Source organism: Tetrao urogallus, assembly GCF_951394365.1.
Source record: "Tetrao urogallus genome assembly, chromosome: 7".
Taxonomy (NCBI): domain Eukaryota; kingdom Metazoa; phylum Chordata; class Aves; order Galliformes; family Phasianidae; genus Tetrao; species Tetrao urogallus.
The window spans coordinates 15,670,943-15,694,179 of NC_136820.1; the positions used below are offsets into that span (position 1 = coordinate 15,670,943).

Consider the following 23,237-nt stretch of genomic DNA (forward strand, 5'->3'; position numbering starts at 1 on the left):
GAACCAGTGATTTTGATGGCAGGAGGTAACGTACACATGTTTTTCGGGGAAGGTGCTGTGGGAGGACTGCCGGCGGGCAGAGCTGGGGAGGTGGGGGTGGGTTGCGATGAGCGCCGTCATTCCCAAAGCCTGGAAAGCCGCCCAGCCCCGGCAGCCCCGCCGCCCCCGCGGGCGGAGCGGGGCGGGGGGCGCGGGCGGCGCTGCCCCTAGCCGCTGCCTGACGCCGGGCCGGGGGAGGCGGGACCGCTGGCCCCGCGCTGCTCCGGCCCCGCGCTGCTCCCGCCCCGCTCCGCCGCGTCCCGCGCCCCATCTCCGCCCCGCGCTGTCCCCGCCGGGCCCGGCGCTGCGCGGGGCCGCCCCGCCCGCGGCATGGCCGGCGCGCTGGGCAGAGGGGCGGCGTGCTGGCGGATGCGGAGCGGCAGGAAGGAGAAGGCGCCGGGCGGCAAGCCCCGGCAGCAGCACGGTAAGGGTCTCTGCGGGGCGGGATGGGAGCGTCTGGCAGGGGACTCGCGCTGCCCGCTGGTGGCGTTCAGGACGGGGGCTGCTGCTCCTCCTGCCTCGCCGCGGTGCGAGGGCAGCGAGCGCCCCGAACTCCACGACGCGTCCCGGGCTCGGCGGGCGTTGGGGGGTGAGGAACGCTGTTTGCGTGCGTTTCCACATGTCGCTGTGACAGCGGCTTCTTTAATTGTTGCGGAAGGCGCTTTCAGGCTGCCAAGCGGTAGCGAACCTGGGAAGAGTCCTAGAAATCTTTCTTGGCATGCCCGTGTTTTGTCTTAATGCTCGGGAGGCGCTGTGAAAAACACTTGCCCTGCCTGCTCCCGTCCCCCGTCAGTTCCTCGGAGAGTGAGATGCTCATCGCCGGGTCTGAGCAGCACCGACATAGCTCTCCCGACCCTGAAAGGCTGTGCCCGCCGTGCTGGCCGTTACACTACCGCAGGAACTTCGTGCCCTTCGCAACGCGCACGGCTCCGCCAGGAGCGCTGCGGGGAGCGCGGAGTCCCGGCGCCTGGAGGTGACACCGTCGGAGCAGAGCTGGTGCGAAGACGAACCCCGGGGTGTCCATGGGGGCCGCCCAGCGCCGGGAGTTGCCGAACTGCTCCTCTTTCAAAAAGAAACAGTCTAAAAGTCCGAGCAGAGGTTTTGTCGGTGGGTATCACCAGAACTCTGAAGGAAATGACTGTGCAGGAGAGGAGGTGCTATCCAGCTAGGGAATAAAAATAGCGGCCTGTGGTTGTAAATCTTTATGCTGCTCTTTCTGAGCGTAGTGGGGAATCACAAAAAGAAAAGAGTTGGTGGCACCTCTGAGAGCCGTTATCGTGGGTACTGCAGAGACTGAAACGTGATGTCCTGGAGCCAACGGGAGCTCTGGCACTGAGCTGGGGAGAGCCGGAGTGCACCCTGCAAACAGAGCGGTGCAGGCATTAGGCCAAATGGAAACTCTTCCTACCAGAAACTTTGCCTTCATAGCTAAGTTCTAGCAGATGGTGTGCTGTCCTGATGAGAACATCAAAGTAGCTGTACTGTAAATTAGTTTGGTTGGGGAGATTTGTAAGTCAGTTCTGATTCAGAGTAACAAAAAGGTGTGGTGTGCTTTAGTCTGTTGCTTTGTTAAAGTGTTTTTGTAAAGTATCATAAATTCTCATTGAAGTAATGACTGTAACACCGTGGAATGCAAAATGACTCTGAAGCACGTGTATTTTGCATCCTAGTTATTTTTGGAAAGTATTTAAGGATAATCGCTCTTTCTGCTGTTCTATCTTTGCAAGGTAGACTTTTTTGAAGGATCATTTGCTATCTGTTAAGAGCTGCACATGTAAGGTAGAAACAAAACTAGCCTGTATGTCCTTACTGCTGACTGTGTGTACAGCAGTGAGATCTTTTGGAGAAGCGAAGGCAGGGAAGTGAAGTATTACTTTGATATGGTTCTTAAAATTTCAAAGTTTTAGAAATGCTTTATTTTCCAAGAATGGATTCCAGGCATTTATTTATTTATTTGCATATTATTTATTTATCAGGTAATAATAGAACACTTTGCATTGGAGTGGAAAATTTACTTAATGTTTAAGCTGAAGATTGGAGGAGTTGTAGGATATACCCAAAAGTAAAACTATGGTATGTGAGCTGTAAGCAGTTTTAACTGTGTCCTGTCATTCATTCTTACATGTACGCAATTATCAGAATGACCAAGAAATATTCATATTTTTGTGACAGAACAGGGAGGCAGCAGGAATATGAAATAATTCAATTTCTAGGGGAGGGGGATGTGGGGGGAAAGCTGTTCTTTCCTGTTCTTTTTGCTGCAAAACTCATTTCAGTTGGCTGCCAACCCGCATTGGTAAAATGTGGCATAGCTCTGTGGATCTCAACGATGCTGTTATGGTTGACACGAACTGAAGACCAAGCACAACATTTCAGTGTATTAAGATTAGGGTTAAGGATTAAGATATGTTTACTCAGTCATCACCTAGAGCTGGCTGGCTGCTTCAGACACACTGAGCTGTGAACATACGAGCAAGCCTGCCTTTGACTGCATCGAGTTACAAGTATTAACCAGCTCTGATGTTCTTCTCACCTTTGGTGAGAGTAAATATAGCTGTTGATTTATTTTGATGTAGAGCTATTTGAGATCAAGTGTGCTTATTGAATGCTTTACTAATTACAACTTTATCTTAGCAGTTGCAAGTAAATCAATGCTTTTTCATGATCAAATCATAAATTTACAGCATCGTGACCTGAGACTTTTCTGTACTTTTTAAAAACACAAAATACAAACATGAAATTTTCTTTATGATTGCATGTACAGAATATCTTGTTTTACGTGGTATGACACTATGGAAAATGCAAAGCAATGTAAAGTAGGACTTGTCTAGACAGCAAAAAAAAAAAAAAAAAAAAGTCAACACAAAAAGTTCAAGATCATGGTAAGATGACATACATTAGTGATCTTGTAAAAAGCCTGTTTTAAAATTATTTGGTGTTTGATTAACAATAGCCTCTTACCTGTAAAATCTCCCAAGAGCTTGAAAACCCAGATGGATGGCTACAGCCAGAGTTCTACAGATCCTCTCTAAGCAGAAGATGTTAAATAGTAGCATAGTGAAAACCACAGTTTACATTAAATAGTGTTTTTCTGTACTACTCAACAAAACTTTGATATGTATTGGGTGTCTCATCCCTTGAAGAGAAGGTATGGAAGTCTTGTGACTAAAAACTGTGAAAGAGAAAGGTGTCTACATTATCTGACACCACCAAAAATAACTGCTGAGAAGCAAGCAATACTTTACATACATATTTAAAGCTATGTGAAAGTTCTGTAGTAAGCCAGTAGTTCTGCGTCCTTAGTACTAAAACAATTACGACAGCGAAAAGTAAATAAATAGTGCTGAATGTGTGTGTACGACTATGCGTATAGTGAGGTCTTAGACAGCAATTACTTCATAAAAGATATATTTTTAATTGCTAACAACATGTGCCAAGTCTAGGGAATGGAAGTTTTCTGTGTTTAAATCAGCACAACATGATCATTTGGTGTTGTGCCAATATGTTCAATCATGCCCAGGTAGGCTCAGTAAAAAAATGTGATCTGTATTAAAACAAAACCATTTTTTACCCACCTGTTTCATCTAGTTGTTGCCTTAACCTATCTAGAGTTGTCACAAAACAAGTCATAAACTGTTGTTGCCCCTTATGTTTGGTGTCATTTCCTTCTGAGAGTGACAGAAATGTTGTAGCGAGGTAAGAATCATAGAATGGCTTAGGTTGGAAACGACCTTAAAGTTCAGCCAGTTTTAACCCCCTTGCCATAAGCAGGGCTGCCACGCACTAGATCAGGCTGCCCAAGGCCACATCCAACCTGGCCTTGAATGTCTCCAGCATATTATTGCTCTAGAGAACTAGACTTCTCTGTGTTGAACCAGTGAAAGATAGGGAGGATGAAGGTACAAGAGGAAGAAAGCTACAAGTCATGGTTTCTCCAATGGATGTCCTTGGATATATACACATATGCTAACAGCTTCTGATTGTGACTGCACTGGACAGGACTAATTCTACAATTGATAGCAGAGAAATGAGTCTTACAAGCTTTCCAATTTCAGGTGGTCTTATTTTCACATATTTTTCCTGAAATATTCACAACGTGCTGTCAGCTTTCTTCTTTCTTCCTTCTCTGTCTCCTGGGAAATAATGTTCTTGGTTGTATTCAGGCAGTCATAACCAAATGTTCTGTTGTGCTGGAGGCGTAGCTCTCTACACTTTGCTTTTTGCCTGTGGCTTATTGTAGTATTTGTAAAAGTAAATGTCTGAAATTCATGTAGGCGTTATATGCCTGCTTAACATAACAGAAGTTCTTAAATCAAGTAAGCCTGTTTTTTTGTGCCTAGCTGGAAAAATCTGCAGGTAAACTTTAAATTTTAAACCATTTTTACTCACATATTCATAAAATATGAACATTGACATTTATTTCTGTTTGGATCTACTAACACTCAGATGCCATAGCTGCTTCTGGAATCTTGTTACATTAGTCAGGGAGCATGTAAAGATTCTGCAAGACCGTGAAGCAGATCCTCCTGGAAACTATGCTGAGGCACCTAGAAAATAAAGAAGTGGTTGGTGACAAGCAAAACTACACTAAGGGCAAATTCTATCTGACAAATATGGGGGCCTTCAACAGGGTTGCAGGATTGGCAGATGAGGGAAGAGCAAATGACATAATCCACCTGGACTTGTGCAAAGCATTTGACAGTATCCCGTATAATGTTCTTGTCCTACATGACATTCTTCTCTCTAAGCTGGAAAGACATGAATTTGATGGATGGACCACTTGGTGGATAAGTAATTGGCTGGATGATTGCACTCAAAAGATCTGATGTCCAGTGCTGAGTGGGACTGGCGGGACTGATACTATCTAACAGCTTTGTCATCAACATGGACAGTAGGCTTGAGTGCACTTTCATCAGTTTTGCAGATGACACTAAGCTGTATGGTGTGGTCAACATGCTGGAAGGAAGGGATCCCATCCAGAGGGTCCTTGACAAACTTGAAAGGTGAGCTTGTATGAACCTTAGGAATTCAACAAGGACAAGTGCAAGGTTTTGCATCTGTGTCAGGGACATTCCAAACACAAATACCAGCCGGGTGGAAAATGGAATTAAGAACATCCCCAAGGAAGATGACTTGAATGTGTTGTCTGATGGGAAGAGACTTTTTACAAGGGCATGTAATGATATGACAAGGGGTAATATCATTAGATTTAAAGAGAATAGATTCAGATCTGATTTAGGGAGGAAATTCTTTACTGTGAGGGTGTGAAGCAATAGAACAGATTACCCAGGGAAGCTGTGGATGTCTCCATCCCTGAGAATGTTCAAGGCCAGGTTGGATTGGGCTTTGGGCAACCTGATCTAGTGGGAGGTGTCCCTGCCCACAGCAGGGCATTTGCAACTAGGTGGTCTTTAAGGCTCCTTCCAACCCAAAATATTCAATGCAATGTTTTTTTCCATTGTTTGTTTTCCTTTTCTTCAATGAAGCTTGGGGTCCTCAGTAACTCAAATGCCATATTTTGATACTTGAAAAATATTTTTGCTTCTGCAGTATTTTTCAAATTAGTTCACTCTGACATTGTATTAAAAAAAAAAAAAAGAAAGAGGCAATATTCTTCTTGCCAGAAATGTGCATGATAAAATCTGTAAATACCTGTTACGTGACTGTATGTACCATTTTTTCCCCTTATTCGTGGAAGAATTTGTTTATGATGCTAATAAAACCTTAACACTGCAACTTATACAATTATAAATAAGAAACCATAACTACAAAGCCATAGATTATTCAAAATCTGAGCTTACAATAGAATGACAAGCTTGCTGTCTAGAATCTAGAGGAGTGAAAATACAATTTTATGATGATCATTTAAGTCTGATTTTTGTGCAGAAAATATAGTTAAGAAACCCAAGACTTCCTCTCCATCCATAACTAGTTTTTCTTTTTTTTTTTTTTTTTTTTCCTGAGCTCTCTTTAAAGAAGATTTGGAGAGTTTTAATCAGACAGAGGTCACAAATCACTTTACTGGGAAATACGAAGTGTGCTTTAAAATGGGAAAGAAATCACTCACGTGATAATTTGAATCTCATAGTTTAAATTGTGAGCTAGATGAAATGATTACTCTGACAGAACTATAGAATCTATCTCGTTTTAGTACATTCTGAAGTATTTCATATTTTGAGTAACCCTGGCTCAGGGGCATTTTATACTCACATCTGGAAGTTTCCAGTCTTAGTCCTCAGTTTAGTGTCTCTGCCTTTGTCTTTCCATTTAGCTTTGCCATATTATAACAATGAATCATCTTGTCCGTTAACTAAAGTTGGAATGTCTGTTTATGCACTGAATTTGTTTCATTACCTTGCCATAATGATTGGAACCATAGCAACTCCCGACTGCTTTCCCATATGTATTTGGGCTGGACTTGACCCAGTGCTGTTCTGAGCAGCAGCAGGATAAGCCATCACAAAACCTGGAATATCTTTATTCTCCTAGGATTCCACTTCTTTCTCATGAAACTCCAAGGTAGCATTTTCATATTCTGTCTCCTTATATGTGAAATTGCAGTATTTCCATTCATACAAAATCATAGCAGAGCTGTAATACATATACATATATGACATCTCTTGCCACAGGAGTGGACTTGCAGGTAGCACTGTGGCTGCTACTGCAGTAGAGTACTTTGCAAATAAATGCCCTTTTATTAAAAAAGTATTCAACTGGTTGTACCTTAACTCATTTTATAGAATGTAATCTTAATGCTGTGTTGTGGTTGTTTATATTATTCTCATTATTTCCATGAAAAAAGTTGTAAATACTGAAGCATGTGCTTAGTAAATGAAACTTACATAATTTGTAAAATGTAAGGGGTTCTATTTGAGATGGTTTTGGGATTTTGTCATGTGTGCTGTCTGTTTGTTGATGCTGTACTCCTAAGTAGTATTGAAAAGCAGAAAAAAGGAAGAGAAATTAGTGAGCAGAACCTTCTCCTGAGGACAGATTAAAGCAGAACTGTTAGCTTGTGATAATGAGCCCAAGAGCCTGTGGAAAAAAGTGAGGAAAAAAAGACTTGTTATTGTCAATGACTGCATTGAGCTTGGCTCTATAAACCATTCCAGTATTTAGATCAATTCTTACTGCTCTGAAACTCTGAAACTAGAGCTGTCTAAACAGCTGGCATTTGTAGTGAGGGGGAGGAATAGGAAGCTGAGAACAGATTCTCCTCTCCAGAGGCTGGATTGAGAAAAGTCACATGAAGTATATTGGGCTTCTTCACCAATTTCTAAAGGCTGGATGTTGTGTTGAGGGACATGGTTTAGTGGAAGCTATTGGGAATAGGTGAACGGTTGGACTGGATGATCTTTTAGGTCTTTTCCAATGTTGGTGATTCTATGATTCTATGATTCTATGATTCTTCTTTATGGCTGGTAGTTGCTGTTGCTTCATGTGAGAGGTTGTAGTTGTTGCTGGCCAAAAAATGGGCATGAGAATAATTATTTGGAGGCAATTGAGAGGAGGTTGTGTGATCTGAAGCTGTATTCAGAAAGATCAAGGCATCCTTGTGATGCATTCACATCAACCAGGATCACAGAACAGATAGATGGCTGTGCCGGGCAGAATCTTTCCAGGCTTCTGCATTATTTCTGAGCATAAGACGTCCCGGTAATCTGGAGTTGGCTTCATTAATATATGGTTTATTACCAAGCTTGAGTTAAAGGGTATTGGAATGCAATTTTTTTAAATTTCAATTTTAATTTTCTTTTCAAGTTAGAGGGTATGCATTTTTGGCCTCCTAGCTATTTTGCATTTCAAGAGACACTTAGAAAATCCATTTTAGAGCTGGATGAAAGTGATCTTTAGAGCACAATAAATGCTTTAGGGAAACACGGTCTTTCCCTTTTTCAGTCTGGATGACGTTGGAGTTCTGTAGGTTCTCTATGCCATTCTGCTCCCAGGTATTGATTTCAGTTAACATTGAAGTAGCCCGAGGGGCTGGTCAGTTGTTTATGGTAACAGTACAGCTGGATGCAGCCTCAATTGCTCCAGACCTTTGGCTTACCAAGATAAGTTCAAACAAAGCAAAAAAGAACTTATCAGTGCTTTTAGTAATAGTGCAATAGGAATCTGATTATTGTCCACTGAGATATAGTGACTGTATGATCACAATAGGAGCATGTTTTGGGTTTTATTCTGAATAGTTTTTGTTTTCTTTCCTAGTCTCTAGACTGAGATTAATCTCACTTCAGTCACTTGACTTTTTCATTTTTTACTTTACAAATATGAAGGCAGGAAAAGAATTACCCTGCAGAAACCGTGGCCACCAGAGTGAGTTTCTGATCTTTGAATGACTTGAGCTTGTGGGATGTGGCCACTTGCTGTATGCTACATAGCAGTTGGTGACCTTGTTTTCTGGATTTTTTTTTTTTTTTTTTTAATTTTGCGTATTGTTCTGAGGGCTGACACAGATAAATGATTTTAACAGAAGTGGTGACTAAATGACACCTGATAAATTTTCAGAGTTCTTAATAACTCTCAGCAATTCTATTGCAGGAAAAGATAAATCTGAAGATGAACTCTGAAGTGTAGATGGCTTTTTTGCTGTATCTTATTCCTGTAGCACCACAAAGTTGATTTGGTGGTAGATGTACACTTTTAATCATCGTCTGAAAAGAGGAATGTTGCAAAACTCTTTACTGGTATGATGTCACAATGCTGTGCAGCTTTTTTTTTTTTTTATCAAGTTAAAATTTTTGCATCCATTTTACTCTGATTCTACTCAGAGTATCGACTGGAAACTGATGAATGCATAGGGTAATTCAAATCGGAAGTACACTAGTGAAGTTTCAGGGTCAACCATGGCATCAGAACAAGTTGCTCAGGGCTTTCTCCAGTCTTGAAAACATCTAAGGAAGAAGAATGTACAGAATCTGACATTTGTTACTTTTTTCACAAGCCCAAATTCAAAATCAAGTCTGGAAACTGTAAAAGAGGGAGTTGTACGTGGTAGCTATGTGTTTGTAGAAATTGGGCCAAGAGGAAGTGGTGCTAAAAAGATACTATAGCTGATCTGAAGCATAATTTGCAAAACGTAATAGAAACTGGCTTGTTCTGGGATGCTTCAGAAAGGATGGAAAACAATAAATTTGCTTATATGCTTTCTGCATAAGAACAACAGTAGCTATTCTTAAGCTTGCAGTCCCATGCTAGAGTACACCTAGAAACACATTAACTTTTTCATAAATACAGAGGAGTGTGCCAGTTATCTGGCCTTGAGGCATTCCATTGCATAAATAAGAATTGCAGGTAAAATTCTGTGACAAGAAAGGTCTTGACAGTTTGAGTAATTGAAGTGTCGCTGTGCAGTTACAGCACAGAAGTCCTTGGTCATTAAGGAAAGAGCCTGAAACTTAATGCTCTGCTACATTGTTTTTGTGGTTGCTTTGTTTTGTTTTGTTTTGTTTTTGACAGGAACAGAGGTTTCAGTTTCTACACTGCTCAGTTTTTCTTCATCTCTTCCTTAAATATGTTGAAAATTGGTCCTGAATGCATTTGGTTTGATTTAAAGCTTCAGGTTCAATATTCATTTTCATCTTTTATTCTCTTCTAGAGTAAGATAACCAATTTCTGATGTGTGCAGCTTTCTTCAGCAATGTTAAAGAAAAAGAACTAGTGTTGTATCTAATTAAGTATTGTCTAACTGCATTCCTGCACTGTCCTCTGTAACCAACGCCATTTCTTGGATTCTGTTAGTAGAAGTCCTGTGTGAGTCTTGGTCCTAGGCTTACTGGTGTTTACCCACAAATCTGTGGAAGTCCAGTGTATTCCTGAATCATCACACTTTCTGGCCCAAATCAGATTATAAATAAATGAATAAATAATTCATGAATCAAACATCCTGTATTTCAATGTTCTGACTGCACTTATTGTACTCTCACGCCAAGATTAAGAAAGATGTAGCCTGATGGCGACCCTAGAGCGCAGTGCTCATTGAGTACCTCTGAATATCAGGAATCTTTCACAGGCTTTTTGGAGCCTGCTTCTGGTTTCTTTTATGAGGATCTAGGAACATGATGGTTCACAGAGTGGACCACCAATGACCACCTGTCCCAGGAGACATTCAAGGTCAGGCTGGACGAGGCTGTAAGCAACCCCATGTAGCGTAGGCATCCCTGTTCATTTGGACTAGGTGACCTTTAAAGGTCCCTTTCAACTTGAACATTTTTATGATTCTGTTGAATTTAAGTTGGTAGTTCTCTTCCCCAGCTTTGGGGAAGCCCCCTGCACAGGGGCTCCATGTGCTACTTTGCCTGCTGTATTTGGTGGCTTTATCCAACTATGTCTGACTTGATGAGTCTGCTTAAAGAATTGCAGCTCCACTTCATCTTAATGTTCCACTATTTTCTTTCACCAGCCAGTGAATTTCAGTTCCCAATGGCACTGTCATGCAGCAGTCTGCATGTAATGATGATGACTTTGTGGGAATGCATTTTCTTGGAATAGGAAGTATTATTTTTTTCTTTCCACTGAAATATTTTCTATTTTCTGGTGTTAACAGTCATTGTCTTGCTTGTTTAAATAACTGAATTTATAAGGATAATGTAACTAATTAGTTAACACTGCTGTAGCTATGTATAGGTTATGTTGCACTATGGGCACTCACGAAGCACTTATGTTGAAAGATTGTTTAGAGAATAACTTTTTATGCCTAACAAGATTTTAAAATGATATGATTGAATTCTAAGGCCATTAAAGTCTCATTTTTATTTTTTTTCCTCCTGTTTGCGTTAATGTTTTTATTTGACACCTGATTTTAACATTATCCCACTGCTCTTTGTGTATTTTTGTTTTTAACATGCAGCTAAGTACATGTTACAGTTCAGTAGTTCAGTACAGTTTTGATTTGATTCAGAAACCTTTGTGGCTTTCCTTGGACCTTGACATTCAATTAACTTGGAATTACATCTTGACCTGCACTAAACTGTGTTCCAGGAAAAAAATAATCAAATGTGGAAGGTATATGTGCCTTTCTAGTTTCTTTGATTTGTCATCTGCTCTAATGCTCTTCATACATGGATGTTAAGAGTACAAGGAGCCTACATGCCTACATGCTTCCAGTAGTGCTTCAGGTGTCAATGTTAGGGGCAAGGTTTGAAACTAATTCACTTAATATCAATCATTTCTGTTTTTCCTAATGTAGGCCAAAATTAAGGATTGTTTCTGCCACCAAGGTTGTGAAAATTGGACAGTGTCTGCCTCTGTGGTGCAAATGCCAAGGCAGATTTCTTCTATTTCTAATATGTAACACGTTTCTTGAGAATTAGCACCTGTACTTGAACAGTTGTATTTTTAAGTGTGTGTATGTTAGAGAAGATGTATATGAAACTAATCCTTGTAGCAGGAGGAATTAGGATGAACTAATAGCTTTTTCTGGAATCTATGTTCTCTAGTCATAACTCATTCTGAGTCTGGAATCTGGCATAGAGAAACATACTGTGTGCAGGATAATGTTAAGCATTTTTGTGGTTGGAGTACAGCGACAGTCTATGCTACCACAGTTTGTTGTTTGCATGTTTCTGCTGCAGAAGATAGCAATTGCAGCAGGCACTACTGAAGAGTACAGTTAGGACTCTGCTGCCATCTGTGCTAGCACTGTCTGTTCATGCTTTATGCTTGTTTCCATATGTATACTTAAGCACTTTATCTCCAAAGCTATTATATTAACATATCTGAAACAGTTGTGATAATGAAAGTCGATAGAAAACAGTCGTTTATGAGTTAATGTGCTTGCTTCCAATGTACATACTGTATTTTTTTAATATCTACTACTACTTTAAGCAGGTTTAGTGAGATGCCGCTCTTCATTCCAATTTGTAACCCATCCCTTTTGGCTTTGTACATCATAATCACCTCCACAGCAACCACTGTGATGCCATAAACAGAGGGTTTGACTTCAGGAGAAGAATTTAGGCCATAAAAGCAGAAATACTCGTAAAAGAAAAGGTGGGAGGATGGGAAGGATGTGGAAAGTGATTATTCTGACTTTTCATGTGGTGATTTTTTTTCCAAAATATATCTTTAATGATAGCTGAAAGAAAAGAAATTATTTGAAAATGTCAGTGAATCCTCCATTTTAGACAGTATAATTGGGGAAAAAAAAGTATAAGCAGTAGAGTTTTATTCTGCATATTATTTCTTTTTCTCTCTTTTCCATTCCTTAAAAAAAAAAATTAAAAAAAATCATCACTTTAGTAAATCCACAGTGGGAGGATAGTCTTCCTGCTGTACTTTTCCTAGGATGCACCAAGAGAAATTACATTTGCAGTTCATGGAGAATGAAATTAAACTTGCTTAGTCCCAATGATCCACTACTCCTACACACAGCATGTTTCTGGGAGAGTCACTTGCACGCTGTCAGAAGCAGTGTCCTGAATGCGCTTGGCGCTTGGTCTTTCTCTTGTTTGTGAAAGAAACAGGTACAGATTTGGGTTCATGTAACTCCCAAATTAGCATTAGGTACTGCATGGGGTGCCTGTGTGTGTCAACCTCTTCTCTAAGAGGTTGCCCCTGTAGGGAGGGGAGACTTAGGAAGCATCACTTTGTTTGCTTATAGAAGTGGAGATGACTTGTTGCTCTGTGATGTATTTACAGGTGTTTAGAAAGGTTTTACAGAGCATCAGGCAATTGAAGGACACCCATTCCTAGCTTGCATCACTTTATGTTCAAAATATATCAGCATGATAAATAGTAAAGTTGGTAAAAAGTATCTGGTGAAATAAATCACATTGTGGCAACTGAAAAAGAAGAATGCCATTTATTTTGTTTAGTTAAGTGATGGTAGGAAAGACAAATTTGGAGGAAAAAAAAGTAAGCGAACAAAAAAGCACTCTAGCTCTTCAGTTGTATATCTGATATAGATTATGTATACAAACATCCTTTTCCAGTTTTTCTTGCTGCTTGTAGAGCTGGCATGGTCACTTCTTCCTTTTTGAGCTGTGGCTTCTCTAAAGACTGTAGATAAGTGCTCAATGGACTGTAGTGTTCGTGCAATGTCTTAAGTACATAACAGAACATGCAGCAACAATAACTTCCTTTTCTTCTGGAATAAAAATTGATGCCTAAATTGCACATGAAGAAAAAAATCTCTAGAATGAACAGGAAAAAAAAACCAAAAAAACCCCAAAAAAACAAAAACGAAACAAAAAAAACAAAACAAAAACAGAAAAAAAAACAAAAAAAAACAACCAACAAGGATTAGCAAGGATCTCAGTTTAATATAATGCTGATCTTGTGCTCCACAAATCCTGTTAACAGGAGAAGATGCCCACTATATATAAAAAGGTTAGCACTTGCTGTTCAACAATTCCAGCAGCTTTCATTTGCATTTCAAAGCCAGAGTGAGAATGAGAACTCTCATATCTTTAATTCCAATAGTCTGTCAATCTGCTGTTTCTGTAAAACTGACACAATTTGGGCAGTTCTCATCAATTTCATTTGTTGCATATACTCAGATGAGCTTTTAATCTCCTGCCTGCTGATCCCTGGTTTATAATCAGATTTGACAGAGATAGGATGGCTGTAATTATCTTGATGTGAAAGTCAAGATAGAACTGTCATTTCTCTCCTTATTCCTCTGCTGAGGTAAAATTTTATTTGATAAGTGTGAATAACTAAAGCTTAAAACTGCCTAGTTTCAGGCTGTTTCAGGTGCATCTCTCACAAGTAAGGCTTTTTTTTTTTTTTTTTTTTTTCTCCTGGAAAAGACAAGAACTTTTGCAAGAACCTTCCTTGCTTATTTGTTGACCTACTTCTAAACGTTTTGGAAAGCAGTTTTATGTCAACTTGATTAATCATTTTCTTTTCCCAAAGGCTGATAACATCCTAATTTCAAGGAAGACCTTGAGTAATGGATATCTGCGGTGTGAATCCTCGTTCTGATTCCTGAATAAGGCCATTCCTCAATGACTATAGTGCTGTCAATAAAAACTCTATAGTTTAATGAATGAAAATATGTGTAGTAGCTATGTTTATCAGAAGTCTATTCATGATTTTTTTCACTGTTTTGTATACATGATATTTTAACTGTGTAACTTCTAAATCACTTTTGCTTTCCAAAAAAATGGAAAAATCTTTGTTTTTTAAGGCATCCTCTGGATAATTTTAAGACTCAAAAATTGTGCTACATATATCACAAATATTCAAAAAGGCTGTGGTCATATACAAACTTAAGTATGTGCCTAGGTTACATTAAGTTAATCTGAGACTATTAATTAAGCAGTTATGTCCAAATGGTAAAATATTATAATTCCTTTTCCATTTAATAAAGGTGTTTTTTTTTGTTTTTTTTTTTTTTTTTTTGTGACTCTTGAAAGCATTTGTATTGTCATGTCTCTTTCATCTTTACATTTGAATTCTGATGCTACTTCACCTTAACCTGTTTGCCACAAATCCTTCTGTTATGAATAATGGGGAGAAAAATCCAAGCTTCACTGTGAAAGGCAAGAATTTATATGTAGTGTTTAATCTCCTGCGTCTTCTTTCTTGGATGTGGCATTCTGTCATGTGCCTATTCAGATTTTCTCTGGCATACTAAGGATTTCTGTACTTACATAAATTATCTGCTATTAAAATATAGTCCTAAAGCTGATTTTCTTAACAAAATTCTTTTTTTTTTTTTTTCATGTGCATATCATAGCACCATAATTTTTATTTTTGTTTTCTCTGCTTTCTGTTGTGTTCCTATAACTTCAGGAAAATATAGATCATAGGAACATTGTAAACTTTATTGGTAAAACTACATAGAAGAAGAAGAAGAATTCTAAATAATCCATCTCCCCAGCTATGCCAATCAAAACCAAACTTGAATCGTATGATATAAATACAAGTGCTAGTAATGACTGACGTCTTCTGAAGCTGCTGATTGGCATGTGAGTAGATGTCCTTTTCTGGTTCTAAAAACGTGATCTAGAGAGCTCTACAGAAATTGCTAGTAGAAAGGGAGAATCTGATCTGTGAGGTGATTGCAGACTGCACGAGGAAGTGACAGTCTACATTACTGCTTTCCTCATGTGGGAGGTTAGTGCTGGTGGACCAGTAGCTGTGGCAGACTTACTTCAAAATCGTGCCCTGAATGGGAACAATTCACTGCCCCAGTACTGAGTCTTTTATGCTCAAAAAAGGTAATAATCCTTTTCTTATGTGTCAAGCCCTGATTGTTACATTCTTCTTCCCTTTGGGTTATCACTGTAATTACTGAACTTTGAGAAAGATACTGAAAAGTTTCTTGCAGTAAATAAGTGTTAAGATTTCCTTATTAATGCTACTTTTCCATTTTGCAAGCTTTTCAGCTTGAGAACATATTAATTTTATATGCCTTGACAGCCAACTTGCGTGAAGTAGGAGTAGAACAACACATATGGTGCTTATTGAAGGTGAATACTTGGACTGAACTGCTCCTGTGAGTATACAGTAATGTCCAACTGACAATGAGCCAAAAGAGAACCTTCTGCTAGGAGGGAATTGCAGCGTATCTGACCATAATCATGGAATCACAGGAGTTTGAAGAGACCTCTGGGGATCATGCAGTCCAACACCCTTACTAAAGCACATTCCCTAGGACAGGTTACACAGGAAAGTGTCCAGGTGGTTACTGAGTATTTCCAGAGAAGATAACTTCACAGCTTCTCTAGGCAGCCTGTTCCAGTATTTTGTTACTCTAAAGTACAGAAAATTTTCCTCATGTTCAGATGGAAATTCTTGCATTCCAGTTTGTGTGCCTGTTGCCCCTTGCTGTGTCACTGGGCACCACTGAAAATAGCCTGGATCTATCCACTTGGTTCCTGCCCATTAGATATTTATAAGCATTGGTAAGATCCCTCCTCAGTCTCCTCTTCTCCAGGCTGAAGATTTCCAGGTCTCTCTGCCTTTCCTCATGGAGATGCTCCAGAACCCTCTTCATCTTTGTGGCTCTCTGCTGGACTCTCTAGAACTTTTCTATCTTTCTTGCAATTGGGGAGCCCAGAACTCTACACACAAGAGCAGAGTAGAGGTGGAGGATCACCTCCCTCAACCTGCTGGCCCAGCTCTTTTTAATGAACCCCAGAATACCATTGGCCTTGGTCAAAAGGACATAGGCTGGCTCATGGCCAGCTTGTTGTCCCCCAGGACGTGCAGATCCTTCTCTACAGAGAAAATAACTGACCTCCAACTGGTCAGCCCCTAACCTGCACAGAGATACATATGTTTATTCCTCTTCTGGTGCAGGACTCTATGCATGCCCAGTGGAACGTCATCAGGTTCCTCCCTGCTCAACTCTCCAGCCTGCCCAGGTCTTGCTAAATAGCAGCACAAACTTACGGTGCTTCAGACACCTCTCCCAGCTTTGTATTATCAGGAAACTTTCTGAGGGTGCACTCCATCCATTCATTCAGGTTACTGATGAAGATGATGAATGAGACCAGTCTCAGTATAACCCCTTGGGGACACCAGTAGGTACAGGCCACCAACTAGACTGTGCCAATGATTATAACCCTCTGAGCTGTGCCAGTCATCCAAAAAGGACAAAGTTAAAATGGTTTTCAACAAATGAGATTGAGTTGCAAATTGTTTAATGTTCAGGCCAAAGTGATGACCACCATTCCTTGTGAATTTGCCTTTCATTGTCTTTGAATTTGAAATTTTACAATTTCAGGTGAAAAATGGTAAAGACTGTGTAAACTAAATTGAATTGCCTTAGGTTTCTGGGACATTTTTGCTGTGGAAAAGACTATGCAGAACTCCGTGCTAGGGGATGTAGCCTGAGTTTTTTGACCAGTTAAATGTGCCTTTCTGGCAGTGAGTCATGAGCTGGATTTTATACATTAAACATGTAGGAATATGTAGGCAATCTCTGCAGAATGGCTGTCTGCATTTGGGAAAATGGAATAGGTACCAAGGGATTTCCTTAGTGAAGTTTGTAGGTTTTTGAGTGTAGGGAGTATGCATACATTGAGGAAAGGTAGCATTTGACCAAATGTGCATGCATACATTTTGACAGTTTGCAAAATTGCTCATCAGTATGAGTCATGTTTAAACAATTTAATTTTACAAATGTTGAATATTTTTTAATTACAAAATATGAAATAATACAGCATCAATAAGGAGGGCTATAGCAATGAATGTGATTAAGACAGAGACAAAACAGTAGGGGAAGGTTTGATTTTCAGATAAGCAAAGTTTTACTTCAAGTTGAAGGGCATTCTATAGCTGAGTCTGCATGAAATTGAGCACAGTGAATTTAAAAGGAGATGAGAAGAAGATGAAATATTTAACTGGTGAAAGAAAGCAGGGGAAGGGGTCAACAATAACCATCAATCCAGTTCAACAGCTGAAAGAACTATTTGACAAATGTCCTAATGACAGACGGAGTAAAGCAGTAGAGAGATGCTGTTTTAATTTTCCCTTTATTGAAACCAAGAAACAAATGAGAATCCTGACTTCTAGTACCTGTGATCTGCTATGGAAACTCTAAATAGAAATATGATTCTCCAAATAGAAATATGATTGATTTGTGAGATATATAATTCAAACTTGTTACAAGTTTGTGTATGGCATTTATCTAATTTATATTTATTTGGAGGAAAACAGTGAGGGCACCTTTACCTTTCCAAGGTAAAGATCAAATAATTAGTTGAGTTATTAAAATAACGATATGAGCTATCTCTTACAGACGGATCTATTAGGGGACATAAAATTTTAGATATGCAGCCAGTTGACACAAAACTAGTAATAAGTGGACAGGGAGTCCTTTCTCTCATCAAAGACAAGGACAAAAGGATATAGCAACTGATCAGTCCAAGCTGAAAGGTGAAAGGTTTTTTTTCTTTCCCATCCCTTCCTTCCTTCCTTCCTGCCTTCCTTCCTTCCTTCACTCCCTCCCTCTGTGTCTGTGAATACAAGAATATGATTCTAGCATAATGTTTGCTAAGCAGGCATGAAAACTTTTTGTTATTTCTTAGAAGATACCAGTAAATAAGAATGTCTTTGGAGCTAGCCTGGCTTTTGGGATGCTTCAGAGGAAATTGGAACAGGCACTAAGAGAGCTCTTAGATGTTGAATTGTTGCTGGTCATGTTCATGTTGCAAGAAAAGGGAAACCCAGTGAAGAGGCAGTAAGGCACAGTAATATCAGACTGCAGTAGATCTTTGGGAATGCCAGACAGCACATGTGTCTAAACCAAAGGAAAAAAAGATAAGGTAGCATTTGTGGTAGTGAAATGACAGTACAGCATAGCCATGGTTGGGAAACCAAAGAAAGATCAAAGAGAATCTCAAGGGAATTAGTAGTTCTGACACTTTGAGGAAACAGAACTATGTTAGCTACACTGTGATACTTCAGGTGATTCTCTTAGACTCTGGTGTGAATATTACACACTGTAGTGTCTGTTAGCATCCTGTGTCTCCAAAGAGCATTGTGAAACTGGTAGCGGGCTACCTATGATATCAATGGGCAGTATTTAAAAGATCAGTTCTGTAAGTGACAGTGTAGCTACTCACACTACTTGAAAGCTGGATGTTAGCACAGCATGGGGACTGGCAGTTGGTTAGAGGAACTGATTTATTTTTCTGCCTGCCTTAGCCTTTTGCAGTTCACGCCACTGCTTTACAATTCACGACACATGGAAGTAATCAAGTGGAACAAAGATAATCAGCTGCTAGCAGTCAGCCACATGCCTCCCCTGAAAGCAGCTTCTGCACTTTGCAGGCGTGTAAAGTACCTCTGCCTCTGGGACAGCAGTGGAGAAGGAAGAAGTTGCCAACAGCTGTCAGGAGAGGGAGATGTTATTAAACCTTCTTGAGTCTTGTGTATGGGCCTTCTAGAACCATGTCCTTAACCTGTTTCTTTCAACTTTGGCTCCTATTTGCCTGCTTAGCCCAAATTCCTGTTCTCTTCTTCATTGTGTTAATCTCTGTCACTCCTCTGGCTATGGTATGCATTATATTCCTTTCTTAACCATGTGAATTTCAACTCTTTATTTAAAAGAAAAATCACCCTGCAAAAAAATAATAATAAAAGAGACCAATTAAGCAATTGTCTCCCATTGTTACTCCTCATTCCAATTTTTCATAGCTATGTCCTCACTCTTAGTTCTGCTTTTCCTGGTTTCAAGCCTGAGTTTCCTTCTATGGCAGTTCCAGGCTCCTTAATACTGTACTTTTCAGGTGTGCTATTTTTTTTTTAATACCTCTGTCTACAGAGTTATTAACATCCAGTGATTTTTTTCCAGGTTCATGGGCAAACTATAGATTTTCTTAGCATAATTCTTTCCAAAGGCTTTAGCCCTGTTTCAAGGGCTAAATAATATCTGAGACAGACATTGAACAATGTAAAGCATAATTGCAATTAAATTTTGGCAAAGTTCTAAGCAACTGCAAATGGGATCTTCCTGTGAAGGCCTTGCAGTAAATCTGATGGAGTGAATGGGCATTTATAGTCTTCAGGCAGCACGAATTTGCTGCCTGTTCTATGTCAGAGTTTATTTAAGGTCCAGGCTAAAGTGTAGACTTGCCTATGAAGAGTTTGAAAGCTATTTGTGTGGATCAGGTTGCATTCACTATGCAGTTTTGTTTTATTTGCATTTACAAAGCAGATGATGATCAAAGCAATAGCTTGGGTTAGAATAACTTACAAAGTTTGGAGCAGGTGGAAACAAAACTGAAAATACGCAAGATGAGCCTGGCCAGGATTATGGCAACCTTGGCTGGTATTCGCTATTTCTCAAAAGGGTTGAATGGAGACTTGATGAAACTGCAGAATAAGATACTCTTAGGAAGTAAAGTGTCCAATTTTTCTGCTAGTTCATGAAGGTATTGGAGAGGGAATGGGGATGAATGATTGAGAAGCAAATACAGGACAGGCAACTAGAAGGTCAGTTCACTTGTGCTGCTTCAGATATACAGCACTGTGTGTATAATGATGACTCCTGGACCATTAGGCAGTGTTTATGTTTTATTTTTCTTTCCTAGATTTTTTTGCAAATAACTGTCTTTTGAAGGTGTACCTCAATGTAACATGCTGATGTTCTGTGGAGTTGAGTCTGTGACTTTGCTACCTACTCATTCTGTCAAGAGCGTGTCAGTAATTGCACAAGCACAGTGTGAGCAAAGGCTTTGTGATCATCCATGTGCAAGTAATATGAGATAGTAATGTCATTCAGGTACCATTTGGGAGGATGAAAACCTTCACAGTTTATTGATGTTTTTATGGAGATTTTTATTGAAACTATGGTTCTGTATCTTTAAAAAGTTCCACATAACATAGCCATTATGGAGAGAATTCTTAAAAAGTTGCTGAGGATTTGTGGCATCTCTGAAAAGGAAGGAGAACAGATGGATGGGGTTTGATCTCTAGAGTAAAAGCCAGCATAAAGCCAAGAAAGAAGGTAGGCAGAGATAGGTACCTGGAAAAAGAAAGATCATGAAGTGGGACAAACACAGAAATAAGCACCTCTTTAGGAGAGGGTTGTCTTGATAGTGAAGATCCCCAGAAAACCAAACACTTTGCTTTGAGATGAGGTCAGGCTGCCAGTTAGAGACCACAGAATGCTCACAGATGTCCTGCAACATTTTACCAGATAGGAAATAGAGGATGGTTTCTGCCCCTTAACTTCATGATTTATTAACTTAGCTACACTGTATGAGAAGTTACAACTTCAGCTGCATTGTTGTTTTAAATTTTCTTGTTTACATCCAATTAAGATTTTTTTAATGTGAAAAAGTTCTCTCTGACATCCAGCTTCCTCCTAACAACATCCCTTCCTAATAATTTCCTTGTACAAAGACAAAATAGCCATCTTCTTACTTACTGGAAGGAATCATTTTTCTATCCTCTAGCTTCCAACAGAGAACATATGATGCAATGCTGACCCAGATTCACCTGCCATCTGGACACCCCTCCACAAACACCCTTTTTGGTTGTTTGTAGCATCCATAAAATAAATTCAACCCCTTGCCTCCAATCCTTGAATTAAAAGGGATTTCAGATATATTCAGGCATGAATTACAGAAACAGCTCTCGCTCATAACGTCCAGCCTTGTCACTTCCAGTTTGCATTTAGTTTTACTGGTTAGTTCTCTTTCAGTGGAGTGAGCTGAATTTTCACAGGCTGGCCGAGATGAACCCAACAGTGCTCTCTGTTCCTTCATGTTAGTGTATGGTATTTAGCTAGGCTGTGATGTGCGGAAGACCAGGATTTCCTTTCTCTTGGCTCAAGTTTACAGAATAGGCTAATGAATACTCTCAGTGTTTAAACACAACTGGAAAACATAAGCAGGTGGCTGTTGTCTCTGTGAGATCAGCTATGGGAACAGACTCACAAAAAAACACCATTTAGCAGCATATCAATAGGAATGGAATACCACAAAGTTAAGAAAGAGCTCTCATGTTGATGGACGGAAGTAAAAATTGTTTCAAATGAAGGCATTTTCTCTGTGAGGTTTAAGCTGTGTTTTCAATGATGGTAACAGATTTAGAATGTTAATTTGACCAGTAGACTCCTTTCTGCTGATCAGCCTCTAAGTATTGTCAACAGATGAAGTTGGTCTTAGAAAATTTTGGAAGATAACCTTTTTTGATTCTTAGTTCTCTTGTTCTCATAAATGTTTCATAGATCATAAAACATAATAAATCAGCATAACAGTGAAGAATACAAGCTACTTAACTGCATTAATGATGGCCAATAATGGGCTGTACATTGGAATGGTACTACTTTGCAAGAACTTGAGATTACCAGTGGAGTGCCATGCAAAAGTAAGTCCTAAGGCTCAGCATTTCATTTGAGTGCCACAGTGCTGGGTGATAAAGGCTTTCTGTTGTTGCAGGCTGTCTTGAAAATTGTACAATAATCTGATTTTGAAGAAGTATATATTGTAAGAAAAAAGCAAAATGTTTTGTGGACGTATATAACCTGTGTACCTGGATTTCTCACATGCATTTTGTACTCCTTTTGGTTTTTTTTTGCCACATACCTGAGATGTATATGTACACATATAAATTTTCAAGTTAAAAATATCCTTTTAATTATTAATGAACATATGGTAACAGCTTCTTCAAAAGCTGATAAATCTGAAGCATCTATGAATTAGAATTAGGTCACTGAACAGAAAGCAAGAAATTAAATTCATCATTTCTTGAAATGAAACTTGATTTGAACCTTAAGGTAAATCTCCCACCTTTAGCAATTACCAGGCTTTCTTGGGCTCATAAGTTAGTAATTTCTGTATTTTCCTTTCCTATTCTAAATGGCACAGTTCATATGTTTATGACATAGAAGAATACACATTTAATATATGAGAACATCTGAAATGATGTAAAGATTCTGTGATTCGTGCCTGAAGTCATTAAAATGTTTATGCTTCCAGAGTAGGGCAACAGTATGTACCTAATTCTGGTCCATCTGGGGAAATGTATTTTGATGAACTTTCTGTCAGTGTTATTTAGCTCAAAATTGTATAAGAGAACAACCTAACTGGGTGTTGCTGCTATCTGTTTGAATTTACTCAGGCTGTTAAATATATACTGCTGTAATTACACCAGTGGTGCTCTGTATAAGTGCTGAAACAAAAAGGCTAAAACCTGTTATTTTTCTCTTTAGTACGAAGCTCTAAGTCACCTTGGAATTGTAGTGTGTTGTAGGCAAAATTATCCAGACTAGGACATCTTAGCTGAATTTAATTTTTAATCAACCAGCAGACACTTCTGATCATGGATTTGGGTGTTGATGAGAAAACCAAGTCGACACCTTTCTCTAGCCTCAATTTAAGCCTTCTATGTGGGCCGGGCCACTGTGGCTGATGGAAATACTCAGTGGTGGGTGGTTTCTGCTGTTTCTGCAGCACTGCAGCCCCCTGCTACTGAAACCGTGCGGTTTGTGCCCACTGTGCAGCTATTTTGAAGTTTTCCTCAGCAAAACCAGTGCAAAAACAAACAGACAGACAACAAAAACAAACAGGCTAGAGTCTGAATTTTGAGTACTGAATTTTGGCTTGTCTCTCTTGTGTATGTATGGCCTACAATAATCACATGGTGTCTGTAATCTGAGATTTAAGCAAGGGTGCATTCATCAGAGTCTTCTATTAGAGAAATTGTCCAGGGTATATTTTATTCAAAATGGGCTAGCAGCTTTATATAAGCTCAAAAAATATCTTTTTTCAAAGCACACTGAAAATCAG

At 39.5% G+C, this 23,237-nt stretch overlaps 1 protein-coding gene across 1 annotated transcript in view; it reads left to right on the forward strand.

Moving 5' to 3' along the window:
* Window positions 1-369: 369 nt before the first annotated feature.
* The window catches only part of ZNF385D (zinc finger protein 385D), a gene marked incomplete at both ends in the record, with an annotated part of 375,132 nt that continues 352,264 nt past the window's right edge, over window positions 370-23,237 (forward strand). Inside the window, one exon of the mRNA XM_079538653.1 lies at window positions 370-463. Within this exon, the coding sequence (XP_079394779.1) occupies window positions 370-463 (94 nt within the window). The remainder of the gene's footprint in view (window positions 464-23,237) is intronic.